The sequence below is a fragment of the Thamnophis sirtalis genome, unplaced genomic scaffold (genome assembly GCF_051295495.1).
Source record: "Thamnophis sirtalis isolate CommonGarterSnake01/CBP01778 unplaced genomic scaffold, rThaSir2_p1.2 scaffold_15, whole genome shotgun sequence".
Lineage (NCBI taxonomy): Eukaryota > Metazoa > Chordata > Lepidosauria > Squamata > Natricidae > Thamnophis > Thamnophis sirtalis.
The window spans coordinates 41,640,907-41,667,064 of record NW_028261395.1 but is presented as its reverse complement, the minus strand read 5'-3'; the positions used below and the strand labels follow the sequence as shown (position 1 = coordinate 41,667,064).

The following is a 26,158-nucleotide window of genomic DNA, read 5'->3' as shown; positions in this document are numbered from 1 at the left end:
ATTATATCATCCCACTGGCTTAAGAAACCATCCCTATGGGGATAATGGAGCCTGTAGTCCAGCACAGACTGCAGGGTCAGCCAAGTGCCCATTCATTCCATCTCCAGGGTAAACACAAGGGTTTTCTTTGCTGATCCTTTCTTACAATTGCCGCTTTCACTAACCATGCCACCGGCAAACCAGCCCTGCAGACAAACCACCATTCTTGAGAACAAGGATCAAACAAGTTAGCTCTCTCTTCCTTTTTTCATCAAAACCGGGCAAACCAAACCCACATCTTTGCTATCAGGAAACTGCAGCCACCAACTCTTTTGCATTTATTTATTTATGTATTCATTCCCAGTTGCAATGGATGGCTGTGAAGGTTGGACCATAAGGAAGGATGAGCACCAAAGAATGGAGACCTTTGAACTCTGGTGCTGGAGAAGAAGACTCCTGCATTGAGTCCCTTGGACTGCAAGGCCATCCAACCGGTCAGTCCTAGAGGAGATCAACCCTGACTGCTCTTTAGAAGGCCAGATCCTGAAGAGGAAACTCAAAGACTTTGGCCACCTAATGAGAAGGAAGGAGGACTCCCTGGAGAAGAGCCCCATGCTGGGAAAGACGGAGGGCAAAAGAAGAAGGGGACGGCAGAGAAGGAGGTGGCTGGATGGAGTCACCGAAGCAATCGGCCTGAGCTTCAATGGACTCCAGAGGATGGTAGAGGACAGGAAGGCCTGGAGGAACGTTGTCCATGGAGTTGCGATGGGTCGGACATGACTTCGCAACAATAATTTATTAATTTCTCGGTTCACAGCAGCTACGCACCAGCCTCAAATGCAACTGGATCATTTATTTTCCCCTTCATTTTAACTTCCAAAACGAAGGCGTGGGTTCCACCTTCCTTTCCTCATCTCACCCCCCCACCCACCCCCCCAAGGAAGAACACATCAACAAAACACAAGCGTTTCTGTGTTTTTTTATTTGCCTCACAAGATAATTTCTGAGGTGGTGGTGGGTTTTTTCCCCCTTCTTTTCTGTGTGTGAACAGGTAGCTCAGATGGCTTTGCAAATCTTTTTCATACACTAAAGAGGAGTGGGGAGGGGGAGATAGGAGTTGAGGATAAGAGGAGAGCAGCAAAGTGAGAAAAAAGAAAAAAACGACTCGGCATCTCAAGCAAAGGCAGCAAAAAAAAAATGGTTTACAGTATAATTCGGAGGCGGGGGGGGGGGAATGTCTCCACTCCCAGGTCCCAGCGATGAGATGACGAGCGAACCGTCCTGCCTTGATCCCCACCCCACCCCACACACTCCACCCACAAGCACCCCCATGTTTCTTGAAAGCAACCGCTCTAGAGAAAGGAGGCATGGGGGGGGGGGCAGGCGGAGGGAGAGAAGCATTACAGGATTGCAAACATCGAACCATTTCCGTCAGCTGCCCTTCCTTTGCTACGAACGCAGGCGCTAATAAAGGGGAGAGGGGACTAAGGGTCTTCCTCCTAATGAGCCTCGTCCAGGGACAGCCTCGTTTCCTTTAGTTGACTCGGGGGTTCCTGAAATTCCGGCCGGCAAAACGAGCCTTGCTCCCCAGCTCCTCTTCAATTCTGGAGGAGGAAAAACAACAATGAAGAAAAACATTTTGAAAACCCAGCAGAAAATGCACAAAGTCCTCAACATATGGCCACAATGGAGCCCCATATCTCTGCAGCTAAGCCAGTGACAGTGAATCCTGCCTTGTTTTACGACCTTCCAGCGAATCGATGCAATTGTTAAGGACGCAGTTGTGGACTACCAGTAAAATATAAGGTGGGGGGGGATCATTGCAGTCCCCCAAACAAGGTACATTGACAATTTAGCAATGTTTCTCCACCTTGGCCAGTTTAAACCAGGTGGACTTCAACTCCCAGAATTCCCCAGCATTACGTCACTTCCTGCGGAATTGTTAGGACTCCTATTCTCATTAACCTGCCTACATTCAGGAAGGGGAAAAATTAAAATGGGAAATAATTTCTATTTATTTATGTTTTGTATTTCTAAACTACCCATCTCCCTCAAAAGATGGGCTCTGGCAGGGGACAATTGAATACAACTGATAAATAAAAGAACTTATAAACATTAACGTTCAAATTAAATTAGGTTTAACCGTTTTAAAATTATAGAAAAATGACAATAAAGATCAAAGGCAGAAAATAAGGAAATGTTACTCGATGGAAAGAAAAACAGTTCTGTTTTCTTTTTCAATTTTGTCTTGTTTTGAATTCTTTATTTCTTCTGTATTTTGTTGAATATTTAAATAAAAATATTTTTTTTCTTCTGCTAGCGCTCGTGATGCATAGAACAGAACTTTGCAATCTTACGGGCATCCAGGAATTTAGAGAACAATTCAACAAAAACAATTGGGTCTTTATTACGGCCACAGATCACAGATGGAAGAGAAGATGCTGGATAGAAGAAATCTATCCATTAAAAAGAGCTTTTACCTTAGAAGTTGGTTGTATTTAGCTAGACGTTCGGATCGGCAAGGAGCACCAGTCTTAATCTGCGAAAAGAAAATGAACCAAGGAATATTAAGCTACAGGAACCGAGAACTCGCAAGCAATGGCGTCATTTTCATGTCACAAAAAAGACCAGTTAGCCAGAATCTAACTAGTTTCTCCAACAAGCCACAGAACTCTCATTCTCGTAATAATAACATTTGTCGCCGGCAGCCATTTTGAAGATGCGCGGACTTCAACTCCCAGAATCCCCCAGCCAGCCATGGGAGTTCTGGGAGTTGAAGTCTGGGCATCTTCAAAATGGCTGCCGTTCAATGCTGCAGGACACCCCTGTCAATGCCCCCAAACAAGCATCCCCCATCGCAGCTTGTTTCGCAAACCATGATTGGGTCACATGAAACAATACTGCCCGGCCTTCTCAAGTTCCTTCCGGTATTTCCCTCCAGCTCTTCCTCTCTCCGTGCAACCTTTAAGGCCTATGCACGACTCCAACATCCTTCCCGCGAACTTCGGGGCAGGTAAAGCCTCACCTGTCCGGTGCACAGACCAACCACTAAGTCCGCAATGAAGGTATCTTCCGTCTCTCCGGAACGATGGCTCACCATCACCCCCCATCCGTTGGACTGGGCCAGCTTGCAACTAAAAAAAAAAAAAAAGGAAAGAGAAAAGAGACCACAGGGTGATTTTTTAAACCAGAAAGCAAAGACCCAACCAGAGACTGGTTATTTTTCCCCGACTTTGAATTCGATGCTATTTTGTCCTCTTGGGTCTTTTTTAAAAAATTCAAGTAGTCCTCAACTTACAACCTACAGTGACTGTTCAAGTTACAACAGCACTTGCAATCTTCAGCGTCCCACAAGCAAAGCGGGCGAAAAGCTGGATTCATTTTAACGACCGTCTGACCCACTTAACAACTGCAGGGGCTTGCTTGATCATGGCAAAAAGGGCCTGGGTTTAAAATCAGGCGTACCTCATTTAACAACTACCTTGCTTAGTAACGGAAATTCTGATCCAGACCATGGCCGTTAAGTTGAGGGCAACTTGTAAACCCAGAGATGCAGAAGCTACTACAGGTAGTCCTCGAGTTACGAGCACAATTGAGCCCAAAATCTCCGAGTCGTTTGTTAAGTGAGTTTTGTCCCATTTTACTCCGGCAGAGGGTTACAGGAAGATGTCCCAGCCGAAAACGGAGCTCGGGAAACTGTTTCCGCTGGCAGATGCGCTGGTGCCCCAAGAGTGACGTCAACCTGACCACGCCCACCCTGCCCACTCCCCCCCCCGCACGAGGTCAAACACAACCCTGATTCAGCCCTCAATGAAATTGAGTTTGACACCCCCTCCCTGCCTTGAGTGGTCACTGAACAAACGGCTGTTAAGTCGAGGACCCCCTGCGTTGTCAATTATGAACCCCTTCCCCCCTCCCGAAATCTCTCGAGATTTGCAAGATCCCGCCTCTGCCTCCCCGCTTCCCTCCGGAGGGGAAGACTTACGCCTGCAGCGACTCGGTGACGGAGCCGATCTGGTTGACTTTGAGAAGAAGACAATTGCACGACTTCTCCTGCACAGCTTTGCTGATGCGTTTGGGGTTGGTCACCGTCAGATCGTCGCCCACCACCTGGATGCCGGCCTCGGCCGTGAACTTCTTCCAGGCTGGCCAGTCGTCCTGGTCGAAGGGATCCTCGATGGAAACCACTGAGGAGGACGGAGAAGAGAGACGGATCTTTGATGGAGCTGATTGGCCGTCTTTTCCCTGCGCTTGCTTAATCCCATTTTACAGAAAACGGCAGCAACTACTGAGCCGAGCGGTAGAAGCACCAGACTATGGAAGTCAGGACACCACCCAATACACTAGATCTATCGAAAACGGTTAGATACAGTGAAATTTTAGACATTCAAGGAAATTTGACAACAAATCAATTAAATTAAAAGGAGCAAAATATAACGATAGATTGGTGGCCATCCCTTCAATTACAATCGAGATACAAAAGAGATGTAAAAGAATATGGAATAGACACAGAATTACAACAGATAAAATTTTAATTGGCCCGGAAAAGAAATTCATACCGAAAATCTACAAATATTTATTAGAAGTAACATTAGAAGAAGTAGTAGTTAAAGGTTGCATGATAACGTAGGCCCAAAATTTTGGACATAATATAGATCTAGTGGATTGGGAAAGAATTTGGGACACAAATTATAAACTAACACGATCAGCAGCACTCAAAGAAAACATGTATAAAATGTTTTATCGTTGGCATTTACCACCAAGGAGATTGGCCAAAATGTAGCCGAATATGAATCCGACTTGCTGGAAGTGAAAATAGACACAAGGGGCTTTGCAACCCAGCTGGATTTTCTCACTCACGTTGTTTGCAACAGCAAGGCAAAAATCTATTATTACTATATTATTATTATTATTATTATTATTATTATTATTATTATTATTATTATTATTATTCGCAACAACAGAATTGTATCACAGTGGCCAGTTGTTTCGCCGGATTTGGCATAGGTTACTAGTCGGGCCCCACCCAGGGGCCTAGGACGTCATAATGTATTTTCGTAATATGCGTGTGGATCCAAACATTTGACTGATGGTGATTTTGTCAATTTTTAACTGTTTTAAATGTAATTCCTTTTGGAATAGCACCCAGTGTGCCAATTACCACTGGAATTACCACTGCTGGTTTGTGCCATAATCGTTGAATTTCGATTTTTAAGTCCTGGTATTTTGCAATTGTTTCATATTCCTTCTCGTCGACCCTGCTATCACCTGGTATTGCGATGTCTACGATTGTAACCTTATTTTTCTCAACCAGTGTGATGTCTGGTGCATTATGCGCCAGTATTTTGTCCGTTTGTATACGGAAATCCCACAAGATCTTGACCATCTGATTTTCGGTGACCTTTTTAGGCTTATGTTCCCACCAGTTTGTTGCTGTTTTAATATTATAATTTTTGCACAAATTCCAATGGGTCATTTGTGCTACTGAATTGTGCCGCAATTTATAATCAGTCTGCACGATTTTTTACAGCAGCTGAGTATGTGATCAACAGTTTCATCAGCTTCTTTGCAAAGTCTGCATTTGGCATCATCAGAGGATTTTTCAATTTTGGCCTTAATGGCATTTGTGCAGATGATATTGTTGTTGTTATTATTATTATTAATTATTATTATTAAATTGGTGTGGCTGCCCCTCTTATCTAAACAATTCTGGGCACAACTCCTGGTTTTGGGATAGAACTACCTTCATCCTTTGGTATCCTATTGTGATTTATCATGATCTTATTTTAATGACCCCGTAATCCCTTGTGGGATGGAGTCTTGGCAACTGAATGGTGCTAGTAGAATGTTTTCATGGCCGGATGCCCCTACCTGTCGCCAATGCGGAGTTATATTCATCAAATACATTCTCACTGTGAGAAATATCTGCCTCTAGCTAGAATCGAACTCACAGCCTTTTGATTGGGAGGCCAGAGCTCAACCACTAGGCCACCGCACCACTCCCATTTAGTACTGTATTATGATTTATGCCGTTTGCTGCTTTAGTATCCTATGATACTCTCATCGAGTTTATATCTTACCATTTATTATTGCATTGATGATTATGGATCAAGATTTATCACTTGTAAATAGCTTATGAACCGGAGACAAATTCTTTGTGTGTCACACCTGGCCAATAAAGTAATTCTACTCTACTCTTTAAATTTTACTCTTTTTTTTTTCAATTTGCCCAGCTAGTTAATTTGCTTGATCCCTTGGTCCTTTAAAATTTTAAGCATTTATTATTTCAAGTTTCAAGCCGACAGACCCACACATACAAATTCTGCGCTACTTACAACACAACCTTTAAATGGGATCTAAACCAAAGCAATGGTTATCTTCCTCCCTGGCATTTTAATATTTTGCTTTAGAAAAAGCAGAGTTTTGTTATAGCGACTAAAGGTAAAGGTTTCCCTCCCACATACATGCTAGTCGTTCCCGACTCTAGGGGGCGCTGCTCAACTCAGTTTCAAAGCCGAAGAGCCAGCGCTGTCCGAAGACGTCTCCGTGGTCATGTGGCCGGCATGCCTCAATGCCAAAGGTGCACAGAACGCTGTTCCCCTCCCACCAAAGGTGGCTCCTATTTTTCTACTTGTATTTTTTACCTGCTTACAAACTGCTAGGTTGGCAGAAGCTGGCACAAGTCACGGGAGCTCACTCCATTACGCGGCGCTAGGGATTCAAACCGCTGAATTGCCTACCTTTCCGACCAACCAGCTCAGCGTCTTAGCCACTGAGCCACTGCGTCCCCCTTACACATGCTTTATTATAAAGGACAGTCCTTTTAGTTCAAAAGGTTGCTTTTGCACACCAAGAAAGTCACTCCTGAAAAGAGTGAATTCTTTTGCGGTGCCCTTAATGGGGAGAAGGGTGCCACACCGCATACACACCTGGGTAGTTTTTGACAAAGCTCTTGTACAGGTCAGCCAGCTGATCCGGGGAGATGTATCGGCTAGGATCGTCTGGGGATTTGAAGTCCAGGTCATACTTCCCGTCGCGGTAAAATTCAGAAGCCGCCACATCCATTCCGATGACAATCTTATCGCTGTAGCCGGCCTTGCTGATGGCATTCTTCAGCAGCTCCAGAGCTAAAAATAATAATAATATACCAAATTGGCAAAAGGCCAATTAACAAGCAATTAAGCAAAAAAACAATCAAGGTCTATCTGCTTTCCTAAGGACACAAACAGCTGTAAGTGGGCATGCCTGCAGTTTTGGCAGTTCGAATCTCACCAGGTTCAAGGTTGACTCAGCCTTCCGTCCTTCCGAGGTGGGTGAAATGAGGACCAAGATTGTTGGGGGCAATAGGGCTGACTTTGTAACCCACTTAGAGAGGGATATAAAGCTCCATAAAGCAGTATATAGGTCTAAGACCTATTGCCATATTCCTTCCTTCCTCCCTCCCTCCCAGTGGTTAGAATGCAGTATTACAGACTAACTCTACCCACTGCTAGCAGTTCAAATCTCACCCAGCTCAAGATTGACTCAGCCTTCCGTCCTTTCGAGGTGGGTAAAACAAGGACCCAGATTGTTGGGGGGCAAAAGGCTGACTCTGTAAACCGCTTTAAAGCTGTAAAGGCACTATGAAGCGGTATATAAGTCTAAGTAATATTGCTATTGCTATGTGATTCTCAAAGAGATGCCAAGAATTTTGTCCCCTGAGTATCGATTAGGATAGGAGTTGAACCCAGAAATCCAAATTCAGCGACGGAAGAAGAACGGTGGTTCTCAGCTTACAACAATTGAGCCCAAAATTCCTGCTGCTAAGCAAGACATTCGTAAAGTGAGTTTTGCCCCATGTTACGACCTTTTCTTGACCCAGAGGCTAAGTGAATCACTGCAGTTCTTAGGTTAGTAATGCCGTTGTTAAATGAATCTTCCTTGTTCTAGTGCTGTTGTAACTTTGAAAGTTACTTTTAAGTCATGGACTAGCTGTAATGTAATTTCAGAGTGGAGGAAAGGACTGTAAAAATGTCAGAATTTGCAGACAGAGTGAATTTGACCAGTTCGGTCAGAGAACAAACAAGGTTTTGGGTTTTTTTTTGAAAGTGTAGAAACCTTATGTTTCTACACTTTTTGGCTACGGAAGAAAAAAATAAAAACAAACGAACTTTGAACTGAATGAAACAAATGAAATAAAAATTCATGAATGAAACTGAAAGTCGTTCCATTGAATGAACTTTTATGATATGGAAATTCTTCATATGCTTTTTTTTTTTTTAAGGAAGAAAACCTCCATTCAATTCTTTAATAATCTGGGAAAGTTTCTGGGTTCTACGAAATCAGTTTCCCAGACTAGATCACTCCGGGAAGGGGCCAAATCAACCCTCTCTGTTAGGCTTTTGATTGTACCCGCTGTAACTATTCCTGCCTCCTGGCCCAATTCTCAGCTTAACCCCGTCTTTCTCAAACTTTGCAAATGTTGAAACGAGGTGGACTTAAACTCCCAGAATTCCCCACCAAGCATGAGAAATAAATTCTCTTTTAAATTTATAATTTAAACTCAATTGTATTATAAATTCTGGGAGTTGAAGTCCACTCATGCTGGTTGGGAAATCCTGGAAGTTGAAGTCCATTCATGCTGGCTGGGGGAATTCTGGGAGTTGAAGTCCATTCATGCTGGCTGGGGGAATTCTGGGAGTTGAAGTCCATTTTTGCTGCTTAGTGGATTCTGGGTGTGAAGTCCACCCATGCTGGCTGGGGGAATTCTGGGAGTTGAAGTCCACTTACTAATTTTTTTGAGAAGCACTGGCTTAAAACTTAGCCATCCCTGCAAAGCCGATTTTACCTTCCTTGTTCTCCAGGATGTTGGGGGCAAAGCCTCCTTCGTCACCCACGTTGGTGGCATCCTTGCCGTACTTCTCCTTGATGACATTCTTCAGATTGTGGTACACTTCCGCGCCGATCCGCATGGCTTCCTTGAAGCTTTCTGCCCCGACAGGAAGAATCATAAACTCCTGCATGGCCAGCTTGTTCCCAGCATGAGAACCACCGTTGATCACGTTGAAAGCCTTCAGAGACATCAAGGATCCCACAAAAGTCGTTTAACCCACAAACCAGAGAGAACCAGTGTAAAAACCAATTCATGCTTCTAGTCCTTAACACTCCCAACAATCTTGCCTAAACTGTCTCCTCCCAAGGATGACACCCTGTAGAGCAGAGCTCACCAACCTTTTGGACCTCAGGGACCACTAAATCCATAACTTTAAATCCCGCGGACCACTAATATGACCTGCCTAATGACCGGTTGGGTGGGCGTGGCTAGGTGGCCATGTGACTGGGTGGGCGTGGCCAACCCAATGTCAGTCACGTCAAGGGGAACCTCACTGGCCTCTACTCGCTCCTCCCAGCCACCCCTCACCTGCCCGGCCAGGCTCCTTAGGGCCTTAACAGGAAGCAGTTGCTGGAGCTAAGCAGCCACCAGGAGAAAGAGTTGGCATAGCAGCTCAGTTCAAATTGGACCTGACCGAGAGGGAGGCTCAGTAGAAGCACCTCACTGAGGACTAGAAGCATAAGCTTTCCAAGCAGAGGGAAGACCTGCGGGAATGCAAGGCCAGGGACCGGTGCCTGGAGGCTCAACGGTCTGAGATGGTCAGCCAGTTCCAGGCCGTGATGCAGCCCCACTGGAACGAGGCCCTCCGGCTCTTCGCCACCAGCGGCTCTTCCCTCCAGCCTTCACCTAAAGCCCCCCACCAGGAGGCTGAAGCAGACCCCAAGTTTAATTTCTGCCCCCCTTCGACCCACACAAAAAGACCCCGAAGGGGAAGACTCTCTGCAGCAACACAAGCTTTCATTGCACGTATCCATCCCAGGGGCCGTAGTTTGAAGAGCCCTGATTTAGTGCAATATTAAAAATGCAAATAATTTTTCTGCAGACCACCAAAATTTTCTCACGGACCACCAGTGGGTGACAGCTGTTGTAAAGCACCGTTCCCATTCCCAGAGGTTTACCAAGGATTCCTCAATTTACGAACAGTTCCTTACTCCTCATCTCCCATAATCCCCTGCGGGTTGGAATCTGGGCAACTGAATGAAGCTGAGTGTTTCATGGCCGGATGCCCTTCCTGTCTCCAATGCGGAGTTTTGTTCCGAAGATATATTCTCAAGTGTGCACACCGAGAGAGAAATACCACCCCCTCTGCCGAGGATGGAACTCACAGCCCCCACAAAGGGAAGGCCATACAAAAGGGCTGGCCACGAGGCGACTCGCTTTACGACCATCCTGACCTATGACCGCAATGGCCAGGTTCAATAACGGTTAGGAGACAAGCCCTACCAGCACACCAAAACACGAACGTCGTAAAATAAATCAAATAAAATAATGGGACAATGCCAGTGTCAGGGAATCGCTATCACCGTTCACACGCCCAACTTTTGAATGTGGTGCGTTGCACATGGCAAAGGAACTGAAGGGGTGTGGAGTTTGTCTGCGGGGATTCTCAGTCATCCCCACAGGTCAAGGTGCTTTTTCAAGAGATCACTGGAGTTTCTTCGCTTTTTCCTTGAAAGACATTTAGCTTCTCCTTGGAGAAGCTTCTTCTGTTCTGAGTGGTGGAGAACGGAGGGATTTATTGTTCTATTCCCCGCCAGGATCAGCACTCCCTTAACACTGGAAGTCTTTAAGAAGATGTTGGATAGAATGTTTGGTGGTCCTGTATTGAGGCCACGAAATACTAGAGAAGGATTTAAAACTGGCTAAAAGAGATTACCGGGGTAAGTATGGAATGGAAACCCGAGACTTTTTCACTAAGCATAAAACCAGAAAACATGAGTAAACCTATATGGCATTTGAGCCTACATATAATTGTGGCCGCAAGAATAACCTATGCACAATTTTGGAAATCTACTACCATACCATTGGAAGATGCCATAATTAAAAAGATTTATGAGTGTGCAGAAATGGACAGAATGACGGGTTGGCTGAGGGACAAAGGAGAAACGGAACATTATCTTAGCTGGAACCTATGGTATATGTGGGCGACAAAGAGAACAGCAGGGACTTAAACGGGGAAAGTTAAATAGCAGTTGTTAACAATGGAACTAAAAGTGAACGTGGGTATTGTATTAGATCCCTGAATTTTGTAACGAGAAGATGCTGGTTAAAGACTAAACACTCTTGTGGCCTTCCGAAAGTCTATTAAGACCTGGCTTTTCTGGCAGGCCTGGGGCTGTTGACCTCTTGAATGAGGTCCAGCCCCACTAAGGTTGAGTGCATGTTGTGTTTTTTTAACTTGCCTTGTCTTTTTTTTTAAATTTCTTAGTATTCTTTTAAATTGTTTTTATGTAAGCCGCGCAGAGTCCTTCAGGATTGGGCGGCATATAAATTTATTAAACATTAAACAATGAGGAAGAAAAAAATGTTGGGCTGTGACGGCTGTGTCACAGCGGGGGGGGGGGTGTATGTTTAAAGCTGTATTTGTATGTCTTATTAACAAAATGTATAACCAATAAAGACTATTTAAAAAGAAGAAGAAGAAAATGATGTTGGATAGCCAATTGTCTGAAACGGTATAGGGTTTCCTGCCTAGGCAGGGGGTTGGACTAGAAGACCTCCAAGGACCCTTCCAACTCTGCTATTGTATTGTATTGTATTAACTGGGGGGGGGAATCATAGTTAGGATAGATTAGCGAAGGGAAGGGAATAAGAAGCGATATTAAACTGTTATTTGGGTTTGCGGAAATACCATCCCAAGAAAACACAAATTGAGATTGGGAAGAGACACCTATAACAACAGAAAAAGAAAGGGAGAGAGGAGGAGAAGAAGAGGAGCGAAGGAGAGGAGGGTGAAAGGGAGAGAAGGAGAGAGTGTAGGAAGAGTAGAAGTATGGGAGAGGTGAGGGAAGAAGGAAGGGGGAGGAAGGAAGGAAGTAGAGAAAGGAGGGAGGGAGAAAAGAAAGGGGAAAAACAGGCGGAGGGGATGGTAAATAAAGCAACCCAAATTGTATATTGGGACCTTTTAAATGGAATAACAAATGTATAAGAATGACAAATGTAAAAGAAGAACTATGTGAATGTCCACCTATAATTGTAAGAGAAAATAGAAAATAAAAAACTTTTCCCCCCAAAAAAGAACGGAAGAATCTTCTCGGATGAGGAGCGAAGCGTCTTCAAGGAAAATTCAAGGCCGCTGTGGAATTTGTTTTTAAAAAAATGACAAAACCAACACAACCTCCACATTCTACAGCCTAAAAGGAGGGGAGGGGACTTCCCACAAGGGACTGAGAGAGAATAAAATCCTTCGTGAGGGATGAATAAACTCATTCCCCACAAAGGATTAACGGATTCCTGCCTTCACACTCAAAAGATTTCCGGCCTTTCCACAACTGCACCAGCAAAATAAACTTACCGGCACTGGCAAAACCACCTCTTTATTCCCAGCAAGATCGGCGATGTGGCGATACAGAGGCACCTCCTTCTCCGCCGCACCAGCTTTGCACACCGCGAGGGAGACACCCAGGATTGCGTTCGCTCCAAATTTAGCTGCCGTCAAGAACAAAACAGAAACAAAAGAGGATTATTATTTGTTTGCAACCAGTTCTCACACAGGTTGCTGCCTCTCAAATTATTTTTCGCCTCTGGCATGTTTAGCAACAGCACTTAAGATTTGTATACTGCTTTACCAGTGCTTTTACAGCCCCCTCTAAGCGGTTTGCAGAGTCAGCCTCTTGCCCCCAACAATCTGGGTCCTCATTTTACCAACGTCGAAAAGAAGAAGGCTGAGTCAGTCTTGAGCCAGTCAGCCAGGATCGAACTGCTGGCAGTGGGCAGAGTTAGCCTGCAATACTGCATTCTAACCACTGTGCCACCACAGCTCCTTCCTTCCTTCCTTCCTTCCTTCCTTCCTTCCTTCCTTCCTTCGCAATAGCACTTATATAACACTTTACCAGTGCTTTACAGCCCTCTCTAAGCTGTTTACAGAGTCAGCCTCTTGCCCCCTACAATCTGAGTGCTCATTTTACCAATGTCGGAAGGACGGAAGGCTGAATCAACCTTGAGTCAGTCGGTCCGGATCGAACCGCTGGCAGTGGGCGGAGTTAGCCTGCAATACTGCATTCTATCCACTGGGAAGGAAGGAAGGAAGCTAAAGGAAGAGTACTTAAGACTTACATCCTGCTTCACAGTGCCTTACAGCCCTCTCCAAGCGGTTTACAGAGCCAGCCTATGGCCCTCACAATCTGGGTCCTCTTTCTACCAACCTCGGAAGGATGGAAGGCCGAGTCAATCTTGAGCCTAGTGAGATTCGAACTGCCAAAACTGCAGGCAGCTGGCAGTCAGCAGAAGTAGCCTGCAGTACTACATGTAACAACTATGTCATCATGGCTCGTTTTAAAATTAAAACGAGCAGAATTACGCTGTTTGGGGGCTAGAATAATTTTTCCTTTTTCTATCTCTAGCGCTGTCCCTTTCAAAAGTAGCCAGGCCCATCTTTGGCTCCAATTAAATCCTCAACTAACAATCATTCAGGGAGTCCTCGACCACAACAGAGACAAAAATTTCAGTTGCTAAGCACATTGTTAATTTGTTCCCCAGTTTATGACAACTTTCCCGTTAAGCGGAGCACTACAGTCGTTTAAACAAATCATGCTGTTGTTACGTGAATCCAGCTTCCTCCATTGACTTGGCCAGCTGGCGAGATTGCAAACTACGATCACGCAGCCATTAAATGAATGGTGATAACCGGGGGGGCTACCTACAACTCATAATTATTAATAAATAAGGTGTTTTTTTCAAGAGCCCTTTCTTGTTTTTGGACTTTTTTTCTTTGAAGACGTTTCCCTTCTCATCCCAGAAGCTTCTTCAGTTCTGACTGGATGGTGGGGAACGGAAGGATTGATACTCCTTGCAGACCGCTGGTCATTTGCATCCTTTTTAGAGGGTCCGTTGAGACCACTTGGAGGTTTGTCTGTGTCCTCAGGGTCACCCAAGTGCTGCAAATCGCTGTGATGCCTTCTAAGCTGCAGGATATTTTCTGCCCTGTGTCCCTTGCCTGTGGAAATCTGTGTTGCCTGCATCTCAGATTAACAGAGTTGGAAGGGACCTTATAGGTCATCTAGTCCAACCCCCCCCCCCTGTCCTAGCAGTAGATCCTACGCTGTTTCTGTCCCATCGCTTCTTGAAAGCCTCCAGGGATGAAGCTCCCTCAACTTCCGAAGGCATCTTCTGTTCCATGGGTTGATGGTTCTCACTGTCAGGAAATTCCTCCTTATTTCCAGGTTGAACCTCAAAACTGAAGCGCAAATGGTTCCTTGTAGTCTACATTTTTCCCCCTGGAAATCCGTTCATATGTGCCCATTATAAGAGTGCATAGCTAAATAATCTATGGAGATTCTCAGTCATCCAGGTGAGGGGTCAGCAACCTTAAACACTCAGAGCCACAAAGGTCCTAACCGGAAGCCCCCCAGCCCCACTCGGTTCAATTCTGGAGCCGACCCAAAGTCTGGTTCCCCCACCATAGAGTCTCCTCCTAGCAGGGCATCCTTTTTCCTCTACCTGTCCTTACAGAAAGCCCTATCAATTGTGGAGCCGACTGGAAGTCCGGTTCCCCCACCATAGAGTCTCCTCCTACCGTGGCATCCTTTTTTCTCTGCCAACTAGAAGTCCGGTTCTCCCACCATAGAATCTCCTCCTAAAACTGCATCCTTTTTCCTCTGCCAACTGAAGTGCGGTTCCCCCATCATAGAGTCTCCTCCTAGCATGGCATCCTTTTTTCTCTGCCAACTAGAAGTCCGGTTCCCCCACCATAGAGTCTCCTCCTAGCGTGGCATGCTTTTTCCTCTACTTGTCCCTACCGAAAGCCCTATCAATTGTGGAGCCGACTGGAAGTCCGGTTCCCCCACCATAGAGTCTCCTCCTACCGTGGCATCCATTTTCTCTGCCAACTAGAAGTCCAGTTCTCCCACCATAGAATCTCCTCCTAAAACTGCATCCTTTTTCCTCTGCCAACTGAAGTGCGGTTCCCCCACCATAGAGTCTCCTCCTAGCATGGCATCCTTTTTTCTCTGCCAACTAGAAGTCCGGTTCTCCCACCATAGAGTCTCCTCCTAGCATGGCATCCTTTTTCTCTGCCAACTAGAAGTCCGGTTCCCCCACCATAGAGTCTCCTCCTAGCATGGCATCCTTTTTCCTCTGCCAACTAGAAGTCTGGTTCCCCCACCATAGAGTCTCTTCCTAGCGTGGCATGCTTTTTCCTCTACTTGTCCCTACCGAAAGCCCTATCAATTGTGGAGCCGACTGGAGGTCCAGTTCCCCCACCATAGAGTCTCCTCCAAGCGTGGCATCCTTTTGCCAACTAGAAGTCCGGTTCCCCCACCATAGAGTCTCCTCCTAGCATGGCATGCTTTTTCCTCTACCTGTCCTTACCGAAAGCCCTATCAATTGTGGAGCCGACTGGCAACAGGGAGCCACAGCAGAAGGATGAAAGAGCCACATGTGGCTCCAGAGCCTCCAGCTGCTGATCCCTGATCCAGGTGCTTTTTTTCAAGAGGCCACTGGACTTTTTGTTTTTCTTTTGAAGACGTTTCGCTTCTCATCCAAGTTTCTTCAGCTCTCGAAAATAAAACCACCTTTGGGACAACCATGACCAGGATGACTGGGAATCTCCACAGACGTTGACTAATAAATGACTAATTTAAGTCCAAGGAATAACTAGTCAAGTTTCCACTAAAAGCAAAGATGGGCAGATAGGGGATTTGAGTGACAAATCTCAGCCTCTCTCATTGCTAATCCTTTTAATGCTTCAAACAGTAACTTATTTCTTTGCTGACAATTTTGTCAGGGAGCAGGAAAACACAAGTGTTTCATTAAAATGGTAAAGCTTCCCCTCGCACATCTGTGCTAGTCATTCCCGACTCTAGGGGGCGGTGCTCATCTCCATTTCAAAGCCAAAGAGCCAGCGCTGTCCGAAGACGTCTCCGTGGTCATGCGGCCGGGATGACTCAACTCCCGAAGACGCACAAAACGCTGTTCCCTTCCCATCTTAAGATGGTCCCTATTTTTTGCTACTTGCATTTTTCACGTGCTTTCAAACTGCTAGGTTGACAGAGCCGGGGCAAGTCACGGGAGCTCCCACCGTTATGGGGCGCAAGGGATTCGAACCACCGACCTTTCTAATCAACAAGCTCGGCATCTTAGCCCCTGTGTCCCACTAGTGTATCATTAGAGACTTTCAAACTAATTTTCCTTCCCCTTATGTAGGGGGCTTCCACCTCTTCTACTTACACTTGTTCTCGGATCCATCCATGTCAATCATCAGCTTGTCAATCTTCTCCTGCTCCACCACGCTTATATTCTGCAGAGAGGGGAAGAGAAAGAGGAGGAACCAATGGTAGTTTAGCTGATGATCTCTGGGTGATCGTTTCCCTCCCTTCCACACCCAGCTTCATGGTGGCTTCTAATTCTAGCTTGTGAATTAGACTATATGAATCAAGAACCCTTAAGCTTAAAATAGGGATGTCAGACCTTGGCAACTTTTAGGCTTGTGGGACTTCAACTCCCAGAATTCCCCAGTCCCCATAGCGGGGAGCTGCCAGGTCAATATCTGTAAAACCTGGCAAGGAGTCTCGGAGAGGCACGAACCAATGAAGTGAACTAATTGTTTCCTCCAAACTCTACTCCCCTTTTGCTCCTCTTTTATGTCCTCTGGGAGGGGCCATTCACCGTCTACCTGTGGCCTTACTCCCAAGTTGACACCTGTTCTTTAGCTGTTCCCTTTGTCTGGCAACTCTGCACATGCACACACTGGGAACCAAACCAAGCACTCTGCTCCTTCAGACGTTCTTAGAAACACACCCGTGCAAAGGATTAAAAAAAAAAACATTTTCCCATGCTGCACAGCGCTCAGCCTACACTCCAGGGTTAGTGTAAGGGGGGGGGGGGGGAAACCATGCCTACCTTGTTAACCAGGGCGGGCGCGATAGTTTTATTCACATGCTCAACAGCCTTTGAGACACCTGGAAGGAACAACCAAGATCCATCACTAAACCCAAAAACTCCCCAAGGAAAAAACAGGCGTTAGTAAAGGACAACTCGGGCTGGGAAAGGCAGGCAATCATTATTTCAGTCTCCTAGTCCTCAAGGCCAAGAGATCCAAGCGTGCAGGTTGGTTGTCGTTAAAGGCCCCTTTTCTCGCAACCATTGCGGAGAGCGGAGAAGCGAGGAGGTCAGCCCCCGAATCATGCAAGACGGTAGCAGCCCAGCCAGTGTGCATCGGTTTACCTGGGTGCACAGCGCCGGTGCCAGGAACATATTAACATACTTAACGGCTCTGGAGACGCCTTGGGGGGGGGCACCGAGTTTGTGGAGGAAAGAGGAGAGACGGAAGAGGAAAGAAAGAAAGGGAAAAAATGAACGCTCACAAAAAGAGGACGAAAGAAGCACTTCATGCGTGGGAGAGAGAAAAGGGAGAGCGCATGAAATGTACAGCAAGAGAGACTCCTGGGACAGAGAGAGTGTATCTTGATAACAGTTCCATCCGAGGTTAAGTGTTGAATTGGGCAACGTGAACGAATTCAATCACGGTCAACGGACCTGCCAGAGACTTTCACGAAAAACCAAACCGTGGTTCGCATTCTAAAACCGTGGCTTCCCGTTTCTTCAGACGTCAAGCCAAACCGTGGTTTGCGAGGCACTTCAACCGTAGATTGCAAGCCACAATTTAAGGCACCAGCTTCCTTTTAACTTGGCAAATCTAAACAGAATTGAATTTTCTAAAGCTGAAGGACACCTAAGGAGCCCCATCTTTATTTATTATTTTTTTTGCAGGGCAAGAAAACGGATTATTTAGCTGTGTTTGTGCTGTGCGACAGTGAACATTCGAAATGGCATGACGGGATTTTGAACTTGCGGTGACGTTTCTGGCTCACGTTTCTAGCTGACGTTATGGGGTGTCAAACTCTAAAGCTGGATTGTGGGCTTTTAACTCTAGGGGAAAAGTGGTTAAAAGAAACCAAAGCTTTATACTGAAGGAGATTTTTAATTCCGATATAAAATGATGCTCTGAATTCAGCTTTGCAACCCTTAAACAGAACGAAATCTCCATTTTTTCCCCTCTTTGTTACGACACAGAGTATCCTATTTTTCAGACTATAAGACGCACCGGAGTATAAGACGCACCATGATTTTGAAGAGGTAAATGAAGAGGGCACACACAGCTTTGGGAGGCTCTTAGGAGTGCTGCTGGGGGCTGCGGGGGGGGGGGGGGCGCAAAAAACAAGCAAAAAAACGCCCGTTTTTTGCACACACAAAAAAGTGGGGGCATGTAGAGGCTTTGGGAAGCTTTTAGAGTGCTCCTGGAGGCTGGGGGGGGGGCAAAAACGGCCCAGTTTTTGCTCTTTTTTGCCCTCCCCAGCCTCCAGGAGCACTTTGCAAGCTTCCCACATACTCTGCACGTCCATTTTGCAAAAGGGGCGGGGTTTCAGGAGGCCAAAAATGCTGTATTCAGTGTATAAGACGCACCCAGATTTTCATCCTCTTTTTTTGAGGGAAAAAGGTGCATCTTATACTCCGAAAAATACGGTAGTTTCCCCACGGATAGGTCTTGAACCAGGGTGACAAGAGACAGCAGCCTAGAGGTGGAACTCTAGCCTCACCGTCAGGAGGCTGTGAGTTCGATCCTTGGTAGAGGCAGATATTTCTCTCTCTCTGGGCTCACTAAGAATATATCTGTGGAACAAAACTCCCCATTCGCAACAGGAAGGGCACCTGGCCAGTAAAACACACAGCTCCATTCAGCTGCCCAAACTCCACCCTGATGCAAGGGATTACGGGGTCATTAGCCAGTGACCAGGGGTGATTGGGACGTGCAGAGGTTGAAAACAGAATGCGCCGAGGCCAAAAACAGGAGCGCGGAGGCCAAAAACAGGAGGTGTGGAGGATGAAAACAGAACGCACAGAGGCCAAAAACGGGATGCGCTGAGGCCAAAAATGGGACGCGCAGAGGTTGAAAACAGAACGCGCGGAGGCCAAAAATGACAGTGTGTCTTATGGAGCAAAAAATACTGTATTTGAAGGACACTACTAGCAAAGTAAAGCAGAGGGACAACTTTCAAGTGAAAACCACGTGGCCACCACTGGAGCCAGAAGGGGTTACCTTTGCCCAGGAAGCGAGTCTTGTCATTGTCACGGAGTTCTAGGGCTTCGTAGATACCAGTTGAAGCTCCGCTGGGAACAGCAGCACGGAAGAGACCTGGGGGGGGGGGGGGAGAGAAAAGGAGACCCTCGTTGGTTGAGCTGACGAAGGAAGGCGATCCATCTTCCCAGCCTCGTAAGCAGGGGGGGGAGATTTAAGAACATATTTGGGGAGGGGGTCCCAGGTTCTTCCAAGGCGGCTAACCTTTGTTGGTGTAGAGGTCTACTTCAACGGTGGGATTCCCACGGGAGTCGAAGATTTCACGGGCGTGGACCTTAAGGATGGACATGTTGTTGGTCTGGAGGAGAAAAGACAAGGGAAAAAAACATTTTGACTTCCTCCCCAAAAAAAACCCAACATATCCACATATTCTGGAAGCCAGGATTGTGAAGCAGCTTTTTCTAGCGAGTACAGATTTTTGGGTTCCTAAGGCAAATCAGCAAACACAGAGGGCTAGAAACTTGGGAGGGGAGAGCAAAGGGAGGGAAAGGGAGAGAGAGGGGGGGGAGCGAGAGAGTTAGAAAGTGGAAGGAAGGAGAGAAAGGAAGGAGAGGAAGGAGAAGAAGGAAGGAAGGAGAGAATGGAAGGAAGTGAAGGAAGGAGAGAAAAGGGAGGAAGGGGAGAAAGGAAGAAGAGAAAGGAGGGAAGGAGAAGAAGGAAGAGAAGAGAAGGAAGGAGGGGAAAGGAAGGAGGGAAAGGAAGAGAAGGAAGGAGAGAAAAGGAAGGGAGGAAGGAGAGAAAGGAAGGAGAGAAAGGAGGGGAAGGAAGGAAGAAGGAAGAGAAAAAGAGAAGGAAGGAGAGAAAGGAAGGAAGAAGGAAGAGAAGGAAGGAAGAAAGGAGAGAAAAGGGAGGGAGGAAGGAGAGAAAGGAAGGAGAGAAAGGAGAGAAAGGAAGGAAGAAGGAAGAGAAGAAGGAAGGAAGGAGAGAAAAGGGAGGAAGGAAGGAGAGGTAGGAAGGAATAAATTTTCATTCATGCAAGATAGAAATGCAGACAGACTTCCTTCCAGCATTAAAATTAAATCTTGGCAGAATCAATGGTTCGTCTGCTCATTCCTGGCTGTCCTTGAGACCCAAACTCTCCCTCCACAGCTGGGCCACCAGAGCTCCACGGCCTCACAGCCATTTTCCTTGCAAACCCAATTTGCTCCCCTTAAGGATAATGAACATTTCCCACCAGTGATGAAAATGCAGAGAAACTGCCCCCTCCCCATGTCTGAACTAAGCCAGCTACCTCCCCTCTCTTTCCTCCCTCGATTTCCACATGCATTTATTTTTGATCCGGATAGAAATCCAGCCTTCTGAACAAAACCTTGACGTTCTATTATATTTTCATTTTACAGCCTGGAAGGTTTTGTTTAGGACGCCTCAACAGGAGCACACCCAGAGTCGCTGCAGCTCAGGTGAACAGCCAGATCAATCCAGAAAGGTCGGTGGTTTGAATCCCTAGTACAGGTCTCCCGCGTGAGTAGGGGGCTGGTCTAGATGACCTCCACGGTCCCGTCCAACTCTGTTACTGTTAACACTACTGATGGGTTTGTGAGCAGAACCTTCCAACAAGTACATCAATTGAGCCGAGGTGGCGCAGTGGTTAGAGTGCAGTACTTCAGCCACTTCAGCTGACTGCTAGCTGCAGTTTGGCGGTTCAAATCTCACCGGTTCAAGGTTGACTCAGCCTTCCATCCTTCCGAGGTGGGTAAAATGAGGACCCAGACTGTGGGGGCTATATGCTGACTCTGTAAACCGCTTAGAGAGGGCTGAAAGCCCTATGAAGCGGTATATAAGTCGAACTGCTATTGCTAATTGATTTATTTATTTGTTTTTTTAAAAAAGAACAGCTCCCATCATCCACAGCCGGCACGGGTTTGCAGCGGTAATAACCCACCCATCTAGCCCATCGATCAGTGGTGGCTAACCTTTTTCATTGTGTGCCGAAAAGCACACACATGTGCATACCCATAATGCAATGCGCACATGACCCCTCCCCTTTACACCGCCCCCTACGCATGTGCGACCCCCTCCCCTCTCGTGCATCCCCATCTTCCTGCGCATGCGCATATGACCCCCTCCCCGTACCCCATTTTGGGCCTAGCAAGCCTCCCTGAAGCCTCTTGAACCAAAAACGGGGTGCACCATTCCCTCCACCCCCCCATGCACGCACATCTTCTGCATGTGCCCCCCCCAAACGCATGCACAGCAGAGACCCGAAAATCAGCTGGGCGGCAGGAGGCGCGCACGCATGTGCGGAGGAGTTTGCTGGGGGGGGGGGGAAGGGAACGGCTTGGATGTCCGCAGAGAGGGCTCCGTGTGCCACGAATGCCACAGGTTCCCCATCATAGCCATAGATTAATCTGAAAGATATTTCATTTTAGCCAGGAAATAGGCTGTGCTGGTGTCCTCTGGACCCTCTGAAGGACAGACTAAAAATAAACGTGTTTTTTTTTCATATTTCAACAGAAGGAAGGAGTTAAACGGAGTCAGATTTGAAGAAGGCAGACCAAAAAAAAAAAAAAAGAACAATATAAGAACAATGCGATTCCCAAGCTAAAATATTTAAATGGCCTGGAAAGGGGGAGGGGGGGAGAAACAACAACTCATCATCACATTCGCTGCAATTCCGGTTTTTGCCCTGCAGAGCCGACACTGAATATATTTCACAGCTCCAAACACGCAAAATCCGGGTGTTTTTTTTTTTTTTACCGGAACAGAAGCCATCTCCCTCGGGCCAATCTTTGCCAATCCAGCTAAGGTCACCTTCAAAGGGAGCGTTGCTGCCTTGAAAAAACGCATGGGAAAATTGAATTTTCTTTTTAAATAAAAAATAAAAGAAATATCACGTCTCTGCGGCTGAATAAAATGGGAGCCTCTTGGAAACCAAGCCTGTGTGTCTCAAATGTCTTTGCTCGAACTGACTCAGCGTTTTAAGCAACTGTAAAAAAAACACTTTGCAGGAAATGAATTCTAGAATCGGAATGACTCAGTTTCTGCAAACGGAAAAAAAGGCCAAGAGGGAAAAATTTTCCTGCTTTTTTTTTTCTTTTCTTTCACTCCTCCCAGCCTAAAGGCACCGGATTTTCCTCAGAACCGAGAAATAATTCGAATCACTTCCTCCTAGCGAAGAAGCCTTCCCATCTGCTGGACTACAGTCACCAACATCCCCAGCCCTTCTGGAAGGGCGATGATGGGAACGGGAATCCAGACCAAAATGGAACAGCTGATTTTGATGGGATCCAGACTGCAATTGTGGTTTGAGAGCTAAGCCATCGAATCTCTCTCCCTTTTTACGATGCAGGGCAAGTAGTTCTCGACTTACAGCCATTCGCTTCGTGACCAAAGTTACAACCGCACTGGAAAATGAGACTTGTCACCGTTCTCTGCACTTATGACGGTTGCAGCATTCCCATGGTGACACGATCAAAATTTGGATGCTTGGCAACTGAGTTGACATTTAGGAGGGTTTTGGTGTCTCGGGATGATGTGTGATCCTCTTTTGTGACTTTCTGGCAACCAGAGTCAATGGGCAAGCCAGATTCACTTAACAACCGTTACTCACTTAACAACTCTAGCAAGAAAGGTTGTAAAATGGGCCCAAAAGCTTCACTTAACTAATGTCTCGCTTAACAACATATATTTTGGACTCATTTGTGGTACTAAGTCCAAACTTCCTGTACTCCGCTGGTCTTTTTTCCTTCACCCCTCAACCGATTTAAATTCTCTTCTCCAAGCCTCAGGGATCTATTTTGGGATGTTCGCCAAACTCTAAAATGGAAATCCACGCTGTGATACCACACCTACTTGTGAAGCTGGCGAGATCTCTTCCCTTAACGCCAGCTGACCATCTGGGGCTACCCTAGGGATAAAATTACCCAGGCAGTTTTTAAAAAGCAATATTTCACAGCTTCCCAGGAGAATGTTACCCTTAACCCTGAGGTGCTAACTTTCTACTGAAAGGTGATTTCTTCCAATGCTGCCTCTTGGCTACAAGCTGAATTTATACTACTTTCTCCCCGTTGCACTTTTTTTTTAAAAGGGGAGAATTTGCTGTGCTTTGTTGCAAAGCAACTTCTGACTCAAGCGGACCGATTTTAAGATAAGTGGACTTCAACTCCCAGAATCCCCCAGTCTTGCTGGCTGGGGGATTCTGGGAGTTGAAGTCCACCTATCTTAAAACTCCTTGAGAAACCTGCCTTAAACCAATGCTCAAATCTTCTGCTTCTCTCCATATTAAAGCACAATTTGAATTTTCCCAAGAAGATACAAGCACTTCCAACTCTAGGAAATCTAGAACCTCTTTTCCACACCTGATGCTGGGTGGGAATTATAAGTATTGGAGCCAAGCAGTCCCAGGAGGTGGAGGGAAGAGTTCCCCCCCCCCCCGCATATTAAATATTTGGGAAGGCCCCGTTGCAAAGCCTTTAAAGCAAAGGTGTGTGCACCGTTGTCTCAACAATTGCACAAGAGCATGGAAAAGAATTAAAAGAGTTAAGGCACCCAGCTAATCCAAGCAATTAAACGTCACTGCTGTCGTGACTAAGCCTCGCCACAGGATGGGGAAATTTCGGCTGTGCGGCTACTAAGAACAAAATTACTCGCACTTTGCAAAAAAAGGAGGAGTGGGCTAAGCCTGAACGGCTTTTGAGCATGTGGCTGCAACTTTCTGCATTATGCAGCAACTGTCCTTCTCATCAATCACAACTTGTCCTCCTCAAAGAGATGGAAATATGTAAGGCACGGAAGGGGGGGGGCGCCTCCAGCTGCTCCGGGCCATCTCCATCTCTTCATCATTTCCGCCTTAAGAAAGGAGCAGCGAGGAGTCCGCACGTGGTACCCCCCCCATTAAAGGAGGATCCCCCGCGGTCCACGTGCGAAGGAAGGATGCCGGCATCTCGGCTACCTACCAGCCAATTTACAAAGGCAGCCTATTGCAAATGGCTTCTGAAAAGGATGCCCAGAGGCCTTTGCAGAATCACGCATCCCCCTCCACCCCCCAAAAAAAGAGATCCTCCTCCCCCCCCCCCCAAAGATCAGATTCCTCCTGTGGCTTAGAGCTTAACGTTTTAAGAAAATAAAAAAATAAAATTTGCCCAAGGCCAGCAAAGCAAATAAAATGGGTTCCCTTTTGGGGGGCAAATTTTTTTTTAAATGCAGGTTTTCTACAGATATAGAACCCCTTTTCCTAGGGGTTTTATTTCATTCACAATTAGAAAACAAGAGGTAAACGTTAGACATAGGGGAAAGTACTATTATGCGTATAGTTACTAAAATATACTTTACTTCTACTAGGTGTACATAAATGACATTGTTATAAGTACTGAGTATAAAGTAAATTAACCCAGACAATATACTGTTCACTAAGTAATCATGTATGTTTGGGGGTGGGGGAGCCTTTTTTTTTTAAAGCTGCACGTTTTCTGTGCGTAGGAGTAGGAACAACAGGTTTGGTACCCCTCAGCCCCTCCCCATTTTTACCCCTCTCTGCAGCCCTCCCCTCCTGAACAAAAGAAGGGACTAATCCATCTTTGACTGCCATGCAAGCCACAGGACCTAAGATACAGATCAAAAACCATCTCAAGCATCCTTTTTTTTAAAGTTTCCTTTTCTTGAGCCTTACAGCATCCTATTTCTTTGCAAGAGATGGAGGGGGAAAGCTCAGTTTATTTTTTTATCCTATTTTTCAAGTTTGCTTCGATTTTAGGTTAGGTTTTTCCATTCTTGCCCTCCACACCTGTTGGGACTACTAATACACCTCCCCCTACCTATATCAGCTGGAAGGGAACCATAGGCCATGTAGTCCTGGGTTAACTAAAAGGGCGTCACGTTGGGCTTCTTTGGAGCCCACGCTTAAGGAAACTAATTTCCCCGGGGGCCAGGGTGCAAATCTTAAATAGAAATATTAAATAAATGCCTATTTTGAAAAAAAAAATAATTAAATGCTTGAAATGGAAATCTGTGGGTTCCCTTTTTTACCCCAGCAAAATGCAAATCTTCGAAAGTGTTTGCAAAAGGGACGCCCAAGGCACACCTATTTCCTTTTCCTTGCAAAAAAGGAAATTTCAAAATGTCTTGAATCACAGTTTGCAAGGAAATGGATAGAGAAATGCATATAATGTTGCTGCAAAATATTCCTCCAAAGCAAACGCTTTCCCAACTTACCTTAGGCTAAGCTCTCGCGCTGCAGCAGCACCTAAGGAAATAAATTGTAATAATAGTGGTTTTGGGTTTCTTAAAGAAAAATCAAAGAAAAAAACCGAATCACTGCAACGTTGCTCGCCTCGCGCAGCCCGGGCAACTGAAGAAGACGCGGCCGGCGCGCACTAAACTATAGCCCGGTTCATGCAGATGAGATGGCCTCGTTGCGGCTTCTCATTGGCCGGCCGCGCCGCCCTGCTGCCCGCCGATTGGCCGGCGGGCCTCTCGCCAGGCTCAGCCTCTTGGCGCGTGCGCTACGTGCCCGGGCAACTTTTCTCCTTTACGCAGTCGCGTGGGCGGGCCTAATTCAGTTTAGTTTCCCTTTTCAATGCCTTTAGCGAGAGGTGGGGTGGGGGGGAAAACCCATTTTGTAAAGCGGAGGGGAAATTGCAGTTTAATTTTTTATTTTTATTTTCTCCATGCTGTGTATTGGGTAGCCTTGAAAAGTGGACTAATTCTCTTGCGCAGGAATAATTATTTTTAAGATTTGCAGCTCCGAAATGGAGCTCTTTTGCAAACGGTGCAGTGGATGGAGCGTTAAAACTTTATATAAATAAGAAATTAACAGATGAACAGAGTTGGAAAGGACCTTGTAGGTCACCTAGTCCAACATCCCCCCAGTTTATTAATGTGGTTATTAAGCTTTGGATTATTGGATAAGATTATAAAAATCTTAATGATTATTAAACTTTTTATAATTAATTTGGTTCTTATTAAGAACCAAAAGCTTATTTATTCTAAATATCCAAACTGAACAGTACAAGAGATTACAACTGAGTACAGAATACAATACTTTTAATGCTTAATTTTCATACTAATAGTATCTG

The 26,158-nt window shown here is 46.0% G+C and overlaps 1 protein-coding gene across 1 annotated transcript; it reads right to left on the bottom strand.

Annotated features, from left to right (window-relative positions):
• Positions 1 to 942: 942 nt before the first annotated feature.
• On the bottom strand, positions 943 to 25,455 carry ENO1 (enolase 1). Its single transcript, XM_087702519.1, has 12 exons — positions 25,296 to 25,455; positions 19,350 to 19,443; positions 19,107 to 19,202; positions 16,910 to 16,968; positions 16,238 to 16,307; positions 12,366 to 12,499; positions 8,807 to 9,029; positions 6,909 to 7,106; positions 3,965 to 4,166; positions 3,005 to 3,113; positions 2,460 to 2,518; positions 943 to 1,583 (listed from the first exon to the last, which is right to left on the bottom strand). The coding sequence occupies exons 2-12, from the start codon at positions 19,432 to 19,434 to the stop codon at positions 1,514 to 1,516; spliced, it is 1,305 nt and encodes a 434-aa protein (XP_087558645.1). The 5' UTR covers positions 19,435 to 19,443; positions 25,296 to 25,455; the 3' UTR covers positions 943 to 1,513.
• Positions 25,456 to 26,158: the final 703 nt, after the last annotated feature.

Bases quoted from the DNA above. Each gene is read 5' to 3' on its own strand.
- ENO1 (XM_087702519.1), bottom strand. From the start codon at position 19,434: ATGTCCATCCTTAAGGTCCACGCCCGTGAAATCTTCGACTCCCGTGGG. The intron at 9,030-12,365 runs GTAAGTTTATTT...ATGTCTCTGAAG, and splicing joins AGGTGGTTTTGCCAGTGCCG to GCTTTCAACGTGATCAACGG. The intron at 4,167-6,908 runs GTGTGTATGCGG...CGTCCTCCTCAG, and splicing joins CTTTGTCAAAAACTACCCAG to TGGTTTCCATCGAGGATCCC.